This window comes from Falco biarmicus, chromosome 10 (assembly GCF_023638135.1).
Source record: "Falco biarmicus isolate bFalBia1 chromosome 10, bFalBia1.pri, whole genome shotgun sequence".
In the NCBI taxonomy this organism is placed as follows: domain Eukaryota; kingdom Metazoa; phylum Chordata; class Aves; order Falconiformes; family Falconidae; genus Falco; species Falco biarmicus.
In genome coordinates this window covers 17,843,664-17,856,944 of record NC_079297.1, presented here as the reverse complement: position 1 = coordinate 17,856,944, position 13,281 = coordinate 17,843,664, and the positions used below count along the sequence as shown (strand labels likewise).

At 42.0% G+C, this 13,281-nt stretch overlaps 1 protein-coding gene across 1 annotated transcript; it reads left to right on the top strand.

Annotated features, from left to right (window-relative positions):
* Positions 1-427: 427 nt before the first annotated feature.
* Positions 428-13,079, top strand: RAD51 (RAD51 recombinase). The gene is made up of 10 exons (XM_056353838.1): positions 428-942; positions 4,310-4,422; positions 4,889-5,026; positions 5,803-5,920; positions 6,469-6,560; positions 7,230-7,324; positions 9,610-9,723; positions 10,584-10,713; positions 11,569-11,690; positions 11,994-13,079. The coding sequence occupies exons 2-10, from the start codon at positions 4,336-4,338 to the stop codon at positions 12,115-12,117; spliced, it is 1,020 nt and encodes a 339-aa protein (XP_056209813.1). The 5' UTR covers positions 428-942; positions 4,310-4,335; the 3' UTR covers positions 12,118-13,079.
* The last annotated feature ends 202 nt before the right edge of the window (positions 13,080-13,281 follow it).

Genomic DNA, 13,281 nt, shown 5'->3' with positions numbered 1-13,281 from the left:
GTTCTTAACATTCCTTGACTTTGTAATGCAAACGATTACAGGATTTCAATTACGAATGCCAACAGCATGCCGTTCAGTCCGCTTCTACTGCTGGGTCAGCAAAGTTCAGTAATGAGCATGACATACACGATATTCTGGTGATATGTTGACATCCTGAGCTGGGCTTGCTTGTTTTAGAAGAAGAAAATTAGGATTATTTTCTGAATGCTTCCTCTTTCTAAGTATTTTTCCTCATTCCCTGCTGTATGGGCTGTGACTGCAACTAATATTCCATTTTTCTCTTTAACTTGAAACCTAGTTTTGAGAAAAGTGAGTTCTGTGAAGAGGCTCGTGCCTTCCACATTGCTTATTCTGAACCCCCTGGTGTGGCTTTGTGGTAACAAAATGTACTGTGTAAGCTGTGCTTTTGTTTACAACTCTACAATCAAAGTAATTTGTATTTTGAATGATTATTGACACGTGTTGTCATGTTACAGACACACGCCCTATCACTAAAGGCCAGGTGACCTTTTTTGGGGGGTAGAGGGGTGATCTGTTAATGGGTTAGATGTTTTCTGCCTGCATACAGGCACAGAAGTTGAAGCACATCTGACAGCTGTGGTCCTTTATTGCTGGATGCATTTATTGCCATGACTTTTCTTTAGCTGTGTCTTAAATCTAATAACCCCTCTGCTCTCCAGGATGGCTTACGGAGCTTGTCAGCAGATTCCTGTAGAGTTGCTTTTCATCCTCATACAACCTGTAAATACCAAATATCTTTGCTTCCAGCCCACACAATCTTGTAAACATGGGTCCACGGAAGACTGGGAGATGGAACTGCAGAACCTCAGAGACTGTGGTGATCTTACTTGATGTGGAAACACTCAGCTGTCACAGGCTGATACCACCAACCTTAGCCTGTAAAGCCCTGGATGTAGCAGCCCCTGTTACAGCACTAAGGGAGTGAGTAAAAACAACCTTTGCTAGTATTAACAAACACCTTTTGCTTGCCTACCCACTTGCCACAGGGAGACTTCCCACACAACTTTGTATTTTTTTAATTGTGGGCAGGATATTGCTCCTGTCTACAGTAATCAATAATCTTCAATGAAACAAGAAAAGTCCTGAGCCAGTGTAGCCTTTCCTAATAATTTCTTTCAATAATGCGGCAGCACTGGCATCAGAGCCTACTGCCTGTCCTCAGCCACCGTAACAGAGAAGCTACTGAGAAGTCAGACCTCCTCTCAAATATCCTGTGCTCATTTAATCCTTGAGCTCTAACCATCAACAGAAGAGTCAAACAGTTTATGCTTTTGGACCACGTTGGGGTAGTGAGCTCTCACATAATGAGGCATTTTGTGCAATTACAGTGTTGAGCGCTCATGGAGGGGCAGGAAAACAGGCTCTGTGAACAATTTATGTCCACATCTCCATCTCTTTTAACTGGGTCTTGCCCATGTGATGGAGGACAATTAATGTAATTATTATGTGCATTGCCATACACCCTTGAGGGTACAAATGGACAAAAGGTCTTTACCTTTATTTTCTTTTCTAACTAGTCAGGATGCAGTGCACATGAGGTATGATGGTACATAGGGTGAACCTCAGCCGTGTATCCTTTTTTCCTACTCCTGTGCTGTTAGTATCCCATTTGAGATGTTAATAAGCCTTTTCAAAGCTATCCATGTAAATATTCTCATATATTTGTATGTCATATATCTCATATTTAAGGCTAGGCTGACACCTCTTTAAAACCTCACATCCTTCATCTTTGCATGACACTCCTGATAGCTCACCAGAACTCAAATGAGTTTAATAAACATTCTAATGAAAAGCATAAAACCTCTGTAGATATTTCAAACATGCCTGGCCCACAGCTATTTTGATTGTGATGGTTTTTGTCTATTGTCAGAATCCTTTCTTGTCGGTGTCTTTGATCAACATGATAATGCTGCATTTTATCCTAATGCTCAAGTACGAATAAACAAAGCTGTGGGGCAGGAGGAATTCCTTGTAAATCTCGGTCAGCTGCAGAAATGACAAGCACTGGTGAAATGTTGGGCTTCCTACTTAGCATGACCCTTGCTTGCCACCCAAAAGTCCATCTTGCCCAGTATTTTGCTTCCAAGGGTGAGCAGGGTAGTTTCTTCCAAGGCTGGAAGAAACTTTTCCTACGTCCAGAGAGGGGTCCCTGGGATCCCTCCTAGCTTTGACGACTTAGTGAAATTACAACGTATAAAATGCTTTTGGTATTTTAAAGGATGCTTTTATATATGGGAAGAGTTTTCACTGCTTAAGCAGGGGGTTTTGTAACTAATTTTTTTTTTATGGAAATGCAGGGGAAATAAGCAGCAGTGTCTGCATGACCAATGAAAACATGGCAAGGGCAAAACATCCTTCTTCCCACAACTCCCAGCCCCTTGCTGGGCTTGCTTCAGGTTAAGCAGGGTTCTTCCCCAGCTGTCACCCCTGCCATTTCATTATCCTTCATCTTTAAAAGCAAACAGAAAACTTCACTTGCATGCAGTGAGGATCAGATGCTCCTGTCCTTGCCCAGCAAAGCGTCCAGGCTCAAATTCACTAGATTGAGATTTAATTTAGACACGTACCCCCAGGGAAGGGACTCCAACTTCTGCTCCAGACCCGTCTTAATCCCTCGATTCCTTCTTGGGGACTGGGATAAGCTACCACACAGTGGGACAGGGGGGGGCTTATTGCTCACAGTCACTCTTGCCTTTGGGATGGCTTAACGGAGTCACCGGTTTGTGTTTATTTAAATAAAAAAGGGGGAGGGGAACAGAGGGAAGCGGGGTGCATGCTTGCTCGTTACGGCCAGCTCCTCGTCCCTGCCGCAAGGGGGTGGAGCGCCCGCAGCGCGGCTCCGGCTCCGCGGAACGGGGTCCCTGACGCGTCAGGGACCCCGTTCCGCGGAGCCGGAGCCGCGCTGCCACCATTCCCGTCCGGAAGAGCGGAGCGGCCCCCTCCATATGCCACTGACTTCCGGCGGGGAGGGGGCGGGGCTTCGCGCGCGCCCCGTCACGTGACGGGGTGGCGGGCTTTTCCGAGCGGAGCGCGGCTGGCGGCGGCACGGAGCGGGGCTGAGTGGGGCCGGGGCCTGCGCCTGGGCCTGAGCCTGAGGCCCGGCCCGCCGCGGGGTGAGCTGGCCGGGGTCCTCCCTTCTTCTCCGGGGGTGGGTAGCGGTGGGGCAGCGGCGGCCGGTTACTGGCTCGGTCTCGCCAGCTGCCGGGGGGGGGCTAGAGGGGAGGGGCCTCCCTGGCGGCGGACTCGTGAGGGAAAATTTTAAAAAATAATAAAGTGAGTTAAGTGGGAGCAGCCGGGGTAGGCGGAGCGGGGGGTGTCGTGCGCCGGGGAGCCGGTAAGGGCCGGGGAAGCGAGCTGCGGGACGCGGCCCCGGGCCTGGGACCTGTGGCGGCGGGAGGCTGTGGGACGCGGCGCTAGGCCCGGCCGCTGCCCGTGCCTTGGGGCCCGCTGTGTCGGGGGTAAGGGGAAGGCCCCTCGCTTCTAGAAAGCCTGTCAGGGTAGGCTTTCCTTCTAAGTAGGAAGCCCAACATTTCACTAGTGCTTGTCATTTCTGCAGCTGACCGAGATTTACAAGGAATTCCTCCTGCCCCACAGCTTTGTTTATTAGTACTGAGTGTTAGGATAAAATGCAGCATTGTCATGTTAATCAAAGACACCGACAAGAAAGGATTCTGACAATAGACAAAAAACATCATAATCAAAATAGCCGCGGGCCAGGCACGTTTGAAATACCTACAGAGGTTTTATGCTTTTCATTAAATATTTATTAAACCTCTCTTCCAGAAAACCTTGGCTGCCAGTGCCAGGTGTATTGCACTGTTAGCAGGGCTGGAGGGAGGTTCTAAAGCCCCTTTCAGACCTCTGCAAGGCGCAGCGTTTGCAGCTGTCAGGGGGCACACAGTCAGGCTGGAACACCCACCCACTGCTGGCTTCAAGTTGTACATGTCACCATCTAATTTCTTGCCAACATGTGATACTGCTAACAGCAGATTCATTTTGTTAATTATATACTTCTAAATACTGTGGAGTTCTCTATTAAGCCTCTTATTATTCCTTACCAGGTAACATGAGAGGTGTTTGGGTGTGTTTTGTTTTTAATGTTTAACGCTACATAGGAAAGTACACAAAAGAAATTTCTTACAGCACTCGCGTACCACCAGCTACAGGAGGGGAGAAAGCCATCATATACTACTTCAGATGATCTGTTAATATATTTTGAAATGCTTTGCACGTGTGTCTTGTTTGAATGGTGTATGTTGCATCACAGAATTATCTGGTTTTCTTTTAGTGGGGCTGTACTGAGCACTGGGTGCAATGGCTATGCAGATGCAATTTGAAGCAAACGCAGATACCTCAGCAGAGGAGGAGAGCTTTGGACCACAGCTCATATCCAGGTTAGAGGTAGGTAAGGAGTTAGCTCTAGCATCAGTTTGCAAGAAATCTGCTAGTCTTTCTCCTTAAACACAAGTTGCATCTGAAAATTGTGTTGTGAAATTCTTGTGTTCTGTCAAAAAAAACCAGCCCAAAACAAAACTTGTTAACATTTAAGTTTTAAATGATGTTGCCTTGCTGTGTACCATTTCCTAATATGTGTTGGTCACCTCCAGCATCTATTAAACCAAGCATGTTTTCTGCCTCTTGTACGCCATCTATATAGTTAATAGATTATGCAAACATTATACTTGTAAAAGGGTGTTATTTTTTATGGTTCTTTGTGCACAGTAAATAGGGAGGTAACACTCAGTATGCTGACTTGTAATAACAGAGTTTGATCCAATCTGCTGAAGCTGGTTGAAGGTATTCACTGGAAGTTAGATTAAGGTATTTGTGTCTTAGTGTGTCCTTTTTTTTCTCCCCTTCCTTTCAGCAATGTGGTATAAATGCAAACGATGTGAAGAAATTAGAAGAAGCTGGATTTCACACAGTTGAGGCTGTTGCTTATGCACCTAAGAAGGAGCTACTAAATATTAAAGGCATCAGTGAAGCCAAAGCTGACAAAATCTTGGTAAGGATGTTATGGGAAAGCTTTAACCCAGGATTTGAGAAGTTTTATTTTGCTGGCTTAAAGTGCTCTGGTGATACTGGAAGGTCTTGCTAACTGAACCCGTAGGAACTGCTAGATGGTCAGTCTCTTGTTTCCTGGTTTGTTACACTCTTTCCCTCAGCAGCCACTGTTGGCAGTTGTCAAGGCAGAGGATACTGTATTTTAATGACTGGACCATCCCAGTACAGCTGTTTCTGTGTTATGTTCTTCTTAAGTATGTTGATTGTGTACCTCAGACATTCACCGTGAGACCTGCGGTTTACTTCTGAGGACTGCGAGTGAAGCCTGAGTTGTAATCTCCCAGCATCTTCCAGTTCAGAATGCAGAGTTTCTGCCAAACTTGTTCTCATTTATCAAAATCTGACCTAGTACAATGTTAAACTCCAGTGCTTTTCTTACTTTGTGTGTTTATTCACTTAGGAAGGTAGGCTGTATGCCTATCCTAAGTATTTCAGGTTTCACAGGGACAGAACTGAATTGAAAGTGTGGGGGATGAGGCAGGGAAGATTTCCATAAAATAAACAAAATGGATGTTGAAGCTTTTTCTTTGAGCAGAATTTTGGTTCTGTGCAGAGGTACCAACTGACTGATATATGGTCTACAAGATAAAATGTGTGCATTAAATTGTATAGGTGCTTCTCCGTTTCACAAAATAGAAAATTACAGTGTGAATTACTAGAAGAGAGTAAATGAATGGGATGAGCTTTCCTTGCACTGCTTAGTTTGGTTTTCTTCAGGCTGAAGCAGCTAAACTGGTTCCGATGGGTTTCACCACAGCAACAGAATTCCACCAGCGAAGGTCAGAGATCATCCAGATCACCACTGGGTCCAAAGAACTTGATAAACTTCTTCAAGGTAATAATTCTATTTCTCTTTACTGATTAGCCTTAGTTACTGCTTTTTTTTTTCCCTGTGAACATAATCCTTGCATAAAAACATGTGAGACCTACAAGTTCTGGTTGAATGAAAAATCTCAAGTGCTGCTCTCTTCTTTCACAATTGATTTTCTTTTAAAAGATGCAGAAATAGTTTTAAAACCTTTTAGTCACGGTGCAGTACCCAGAGCTGTTCATTGTGGATGTTTCTAGTTTATTTTAGTCTGCAACCTCCTTCCTTTCAAGGAAACAAAACCAGTATCATCTTGTCCCTATTTCTACTTGCAATCAAAAAATCAAAACAAGTCATTTAGGCTTTTCAGCATCTTCAAAAATACATTTACCTAAACTTCTTATCTGCAACATGAACAAACCTCAGTGAGAAAACCTTCTTTTCCAATTAGAGTGTTGAAGCTTAAACAAAATAAGTGTTTAACTGAGTCTCTGTAAATGTAATACTTTATACATGGTCTTTCTTTGAAGTTTGTGACCTCTTTTAAAAAGTTGTTGTTATTATTTCCCCTTCAGGAGGAATAGAAACAGGGTCCATAACAGAGTTATTCGGGGAGTTTCGTACTGGTAAAACACAGTTGTGCCATACCCTGGCAGTAACCTGTCAAGTGAGTAGTCTACTTCATTAAAATCAAATATTCAGGCAACACAGCTTTTTTATATTTGCTAATTTATGGACTTTTCTCAGCCAATACAAATGCGATGCATATAAACAGCTGCAAAGAATGTATTTGCAGCACCCTTGGTTGTACTTGCAGCTTTCTAGGATCTTTTGTTTCGTGTTTAATCTGCCTGCGAAGATTACCAGCAATTAAGTTTGTGATGGTTTTTTTTCCTGTTTGACAGGTTCTGTAGCTTTTTTTTGTGCCTTCTTCAGTATTCTGACAACAAAATTTAACACATTAGCCTCATAGCGTAATTCTAGGTCTTAGATACAGAGAAGCATTTGATCTCTCTTTAAACAAATAATAGTTTTTATGAGTTTCTAGAGGCTGCTATTTCATAAAATATTAGAGGCTCTGGGTTTAATTTCATCATTTAGTTAACACCCTTATGCACCTAAACTTACCAGCTGAAAGTTAAGCTCCTGTCCTCTTATGTAGGCATTGGAGATTGAAAATGGGAATATTTCTTCTCACTTTTCCCAGATAAATATGACTTTAATCACAATAGCTTGATATGTTATTTATCGTATGTTATCAGTTGAGGGCATAAGGCAATAACTGGATTACTTGTTGATACTTTATTTCCTGTTTGTTCATTTGCTTTTACTTTAGCTTCCCATTGACCGAGGTGGTGGTGAAGGAAAAGCCATGTATATTGACACAGAAGGGACCTTCCGTCCAGAACGTCTTCTTGCTGTTGCTGAAAGGTCTGTACTTACTGGCTAAAAGTAAGCTGGCATTGGTTGAAGAAAGGAAGATGTTAATTTAAGGGACAGCTTAGTTCACTGTGTAAATCAGCCTGTCTCCTTAAATTCATGGGGCTGCAGCAGTAAGAAATTTCTCTTAAAAAAGCCCCAATCAAACAGAAACCTTTCTGTATTCTAGTTGTCTGTCTACATACATGCATGTTAGACCACTTCATTAGCTGTATTTTATAAACAAAGTTTCTGGTTTTAGATTGGACAGCAATTAACATCATTGCCCCCTGGAATATGATGTCTTCACTTCTTACTAGTGTCTCTTTCAAAATTGAGCTTTACTCTAGGTGAGATACATTCAGAGATTTTTGTTAAGTTCTGCCAATAGAGTTACGTTGAAGCAAAGATCCTTTTGTAAAAAAGTTAACAACAGCTGGAAAATTTTTGTTAGGAAATAAGAGAGCATCCATTGACCAGTTGAAAAGCTGTTTTTTCATCTCCTGCCTCTATCAGAAAGTTCCGACATGTTGAGGTTTTTTTACCAATTGGAGAGTAAAACTTAATTACCCAAATGAAAATGCTGCTGTTTACACAGAAATTCTGGCTAGACTTAAAAGCCTGAAGTAGTGCTTCTGTACATTAGAAAAGGGAGCTACTTCTGGTCTTGTGATTCTTTAGACTTTCTCAAAATTAAAACTGCTTCTATGTTGCTTAATTCTCCATGATTCTTGTTTTAATTAAGTATCAAGGTATATATGCAACTTCAGTGAACTTGGGTTGAAGTCTTTATCTTGCAGGGCTTATCAGTTGCTGAAATGCTGAATGCTGAAAGTGTCAGCTTGAACAGAAAAGTAGCCTGATGCTTTGGGAGGGATGTGAAGCATGTCACACCTGACTGAAGTAGGAGAATACTTTTAAGGATGCAGAATGTAATTCTTCAGATAGGAATTTGGGCCTAAATTCAGTTTAACAATTTCATTTATGTGGTAGTTTTAAAAAATATTTCCACCTAGATACTAATGAGAATTTTCATGTCAGTAAGCTGTGCGCTTTCTTCTGGTAGTAATAGGATGACAAACATTGATTGTTTCTAAACAGCAAGCCAAAGTCACGCAGCAAGCCTGGGCTGATTTGAATACAGAGGCTCAGATGTTCTGCAAAGATAAAAATCAATTGGCCTGTTTTCTACTATGCTTTTGCTAGTCTGATTTAGGTTCATAGTTTTTCAGGCTGTGTATATGGTTTTTTTTAAAAAGTATTTCAAAAACTTTTGTACAAATTTCCTAGCTTAAAGGCAACTGTCCTCCTATTTTTTTTTTTTTGTCACCATTCATTTACAGAGGTAGGACTTAATTGCCACGTGTTTCCTTCAAGCGGCCTTCAAGTTTGCTTGAAGGTCTGGCCTATCATTACAGATGTATTCTCTAAAGTTTCTTTGTTTTTACCCTTTGTCATTCCTCAGCAAATACTTTTTTCACAAAGTGATTTTTTTGCCAAGACCCCATGTGACCCGTTAGGCAAGGCTGCCTTCCTTGTACTTGAGGCTGATTTCGCAGTATGCCTGCTTTGTTCCACTGCGCTGCATAGCTAACGGTCTGTATGGGGCATAAACAGGTTTTAATTTAGTTTAATGAGGCTCTGCTCTGTGCCACTGCGGGCAGTCTTGCCATTCCTTTTGCCCCAAGCTGCTGGTGTTGGTGACTGTTGGGCTGCAGGCTGAAGCAGAGCAGTTGCTATTGTGGTTCACTGCAGGGCAGCACAAATTGCCGGGGCTGGAGCAAAGGAGGGGACAAGGATGAGCAACTGGAAGCCGAGAGAATGAAAGGGTAGGACTGCTGCTTTTTAGTAGCACCACAGATTTATGAGGTAAGGCCAGTATTTATGGGCCTTTCCGTGACTGTAGGTAGAAAAATCAACTAAGATTCAATACCAAACCAGTACGATGTGCCAGCCCACGAGAGATACTCCCTTGTCTTTATAGAGGGGGATGATGATAACATCCTAAATGAGTGGAGTAAGGTCAAGTTCTTCAAAAATAGTAAGCTGAAGATTTGGGTCAGTACTGGATTTGTTCCTAGACAGGAAATTATTCTTTAAAAATGGTTTCCAATCATTCTGTTCTCTACTAATCAGCAAGTCATGTTGCATTTTTTGCTGTCAGTTTTTATATCCAAGACTCTCCCAGGGATGTGAATTTTTATTCTAGTCTTTAGGTAAACTTGCTAGATAACTCTGACTGATGAAGTTGTCACTTAGGGATATATTTTTTTTTCTTTCCTCACCAATTTGGCCAGGTACGGCTTGTCTGGCAGTGATGTCCTAGATAACGTGGCGTACGCTCGAGGTTTTAACACAGATCATCAGACCCAGCTCCTGTATCAGGCATCTGCTATGATGGCTGAATCACGGTAATAATCCTGATTTAGGTAGAGTGATTTTTGTGCCAGCACATGATCATATTATAAAGCTACTTGTAGATGATGCACAAGATGATGTATAGGTGATGATGCAAGAGATGCATAGATTACATGATTGTGAAATGTCAAAGTAATTGTTTCCTTCAAAAGTTAGCTTTTTTTAAATATACCTGCTTTCTTCTGTGCTTAGCTTGGTTAGATGAAGTTTTGTTCTTCTCAAATTGGATATATGCCAAAGCATAATCCAGATGATAAACTTGGTGTATCCACAGCCAGTTGTCAGTTAATACCTCTTGCTGTTGAAATGTTGGCTGACAGCGACTGACTTGAATTGCAACAACTGACGTTAATTTACAAAGAACAAGTGCCAGCCTGAGGAGCAATTCAAAAGATCATTTTATAATTGCTTTCAGAAATAGAGTGTTGATTTAGAGCATGCCAAGCATTGAATAAACCTGTGCAGACAGCTTTAGTTTGCAACTTTGAGTTTGAAAAGGTTTATGGGCCCCTTTAGAGAGGAGGTGGTGGTGGTATGAAATGTATAAGAACCTGTCCACAGAACAGCTGTGGTGTCAAAACATGGAATTCTAGGCTAGTTTATAAGATAAAAGTGTTTAATCATGCAGCAACTTCTTTTGGTTTACTGGGTTTTATTGTATAGTTAGTAATCTGAACATTACAGATCAAGTCAGTGTTGTTAAAAATAACAATTCTGCAAACTGGCAGGTTGAGAGGAGCTTACGTCCACATCTGTACGCAGCCTCACAATTTGCTGGGCACTGTCATGCTCCAGTGGAGGCATTATTCATGCCTGGAAATGTTTATGAGAACCTTGCACTTATCTTCTCCAGATATGCGCTGCTGATAGTGGACAGTGCCACGGCCCTTTATCGGACAGATTACTCAGGAAGAGGTGAGCTGTCAGCCAGACAGATGCATCTGGCCAGATTTCTGCGTATGCTTCTTCGACTTGCGGATGAGGTAAACTATGAACTTTGCTTTATTCTCTAAACAACTGGTGATCGGTTTTCTTTATCTTGTTGTCGTGGTTTAATCCTGGCTGGCAACCAAGTACCATGCAGCCGCTCGCGAACTCCCCACCCATCCAGAGGGGTGGGGAGAATTGGAAAGGAATGTAAAACTTGAGGGTTGAGATAAGAACAATTTAATAATTTAAACAGAACAAAAATGAAAGAACAACAACAATAATAATAATAACAGTTATAATGGAAAGGTGGGGGAAAAGATAAAATCCAAAGGGAAAGGGAGAAAGGAAAACAAGTGATGCACAGTAGAACTGCTCACCACCCCCTGACTGATGCCCAGCCAGTCCCTGAGCAACGATCTGCCCTGCCCTGGCCAGCCCCCCAGTTTCTATACCCAGCATGACGCCCCACGGTATAGAATACCTCTCTGGCTGGTTCGGGCCAGCTGCCCTGGCTGTGTCCCCCCCAGCTCCCCGTGCCCCCTCAGCCCTCTTGCCAGCAGGACCCCAGAAACCGAAAAGTCCTTGACTTAGTATAAACATTACTAAGCAACAACTAAAAACGTGAGTGCATTATCAACATTGTTCTCAGAGAGCCAAAACCCAGCACTTGACTAGCTCGTAAGAGGAAAATTAACTCCATCCCAGCCAAAACCAGGACACTTGTAAAGCTCAACAATTTTGTACAAACGGCTTTCTGCCCGCTCAGTGTCTGCTTCCATTTTGTTCTGAGAGGCATGATAGAGTGGTTGAGGACAGCAGAAATGCATGTTTCCACCCACCCCCCATCCCCAGTTTGTTCAGACTGTGGAAAATAATTTGATTTTCATTTGTTACTTTTCTCCTTACAGTTTGGTGTGGCCGTTGTGATCACTAACCAAGTGGTAGCACAAGTAGATGGAGCAGCCATGTTTGCTGCAGATCCCAAAAAACCTATTGGAGGAAATATCATAGCACATGCTTCCACCACGAGGTGAGAGAATAGATTATCGTCTTGCATTAGCCTATTTTGGAAGATTTTATTAAACTAGCTAAGTACCTTTAAATTCTGGGTTTCTACATGGTTCTGTCAATGGCAAGTCCAACCTGCTTCTCTACAAATGAGTGCCACTGTGAGCCCTCATTAATCTGCAGAAAAATTAACATTTTCAGAAGCTCTTACAGCTCTGCAGTGTGCCGTATTCCTGTATTAACACAATTTTTTAGTGGGTATGGTAATGATTTTCTCAGAGTAGGCTATACGTCCTTACCTGTTTTGTTTCCTTCTCCCTATCAGGCTGTATCTGCGAAAAGGCCGAGGTGAAACCAGAATATGTAAAATCTATGACTCTCCTTGCCTTCCTGAGGCTGAAGCAATGTTTGCTATTAATGCTGACGGAGTGGGAGATGCTAAGGACTGAAGACTCCATTTAATTTCCCATGTAACCCAAGACTAGGTGTCCCTAAAAGGCTCCTTTCTTTGTGGCACCTTACAGGTGCTTTCCTGACACAGCTGCTGTTCAAGTGCTGGTGGAGGAATCTGTTGTATTTCAGCACAGAAGTCCATCAGGTGAATACACTTTGAGACATGTCTGGAGATGTTGCATGGAAGAGACCTACCCTCTTGGGCTTTAGTCACATGTTAGATTAACGTGGTTTCTTGAGAACATTTTCAGAGGACCATAACCTTTGTATTTTCCTCACGGCTGTTGCTCCAGCTGGATTCTGCTGGTGGACATAGCGCCAATATTTGGCCATAGTTCATAACTTGGTGAATTTGGAGTAGCGTTGGTGCGTTTGTCAAATAAGAAAAGTGGTGACTTAAATACTTAATGGATTGCTTTAATTATAAAATAAAGCAGAATGATATCCGACAATAAGAATGTGAGGATATTGCTGGGATTGATGATGATCACAATCCGTATCCTTTATGTTCATTTTGTTTTGGATACTGCAACATGCTCGTTTTTGGGAACCGTTAATTTCCATTTCAATTACATTTTTTGTATTTCATTGACTTTCTGTGGAAATCTGCTTTTAATAAAAAGGACCATGAAAAATATTGATGATATTACAGGTTTCTGAGATTCAGCCAGGTGTTAATTCAGACAGAGGCATTTTTTTATCTGCAGCTGGGAAGAAGATGCATAAATCTTCAATGACTCTCTCTGGATTTTTAATTTCTTTTTTCCCTCCTAATGCTAACAAAACACATCATCTCCTTGATTTGGGACATGCAGTGCAACTGTGCTGTAAGTGCCCTGTAGATGTCTTTTTAAGAGTTCTTGAGGGTTAAAACCATTCTTTTATATTATGCAATATTTTTATATAAGCTATGCTATTGTGAACTACTCTAAACTTGATTAAAGAGAATAATATCATAGTGGTGGTTGGCAGCAAAAATTATTTTCCTTGTTCTTTTTCTCTGGGATCCAACTGTGTCTTTCCAGCTAGCAAACATAAGCTACGTTTATTTATTACATAAATACATGTGCTATATGGTAAGTTGTCTGCTTTTTCATGTATAGTTGATATAATATATATAATATGTATATTTTATATTCTATAATATAGCACGTAAATAC

Excerpts from the sequence above, each read along its gene's own strand:
- RAD51 (XM_056353838.1), top strand. The coding sequence starts at position 4,336 with ATGGCTATGCAGATGCAATTTGAAGCAAACGCAGATACCTCAGCAGAG. Across the intron at positions 5,921-6,468 it reads ACTTGATAAACTTCTTCAAG|GAGGAATAGAAACAGGGTCC; the intron begins GTAATAATTCTA and ends TTTCCCCTTCAG. Across the intron at positions 10,714-11,568 it reads TTCTTCGACTTGCGGATGAG|TTTGGTGTGGCCGTTGTGAT; the intron begins GTAAACTATGAA and ends TTCTCCTTACAG.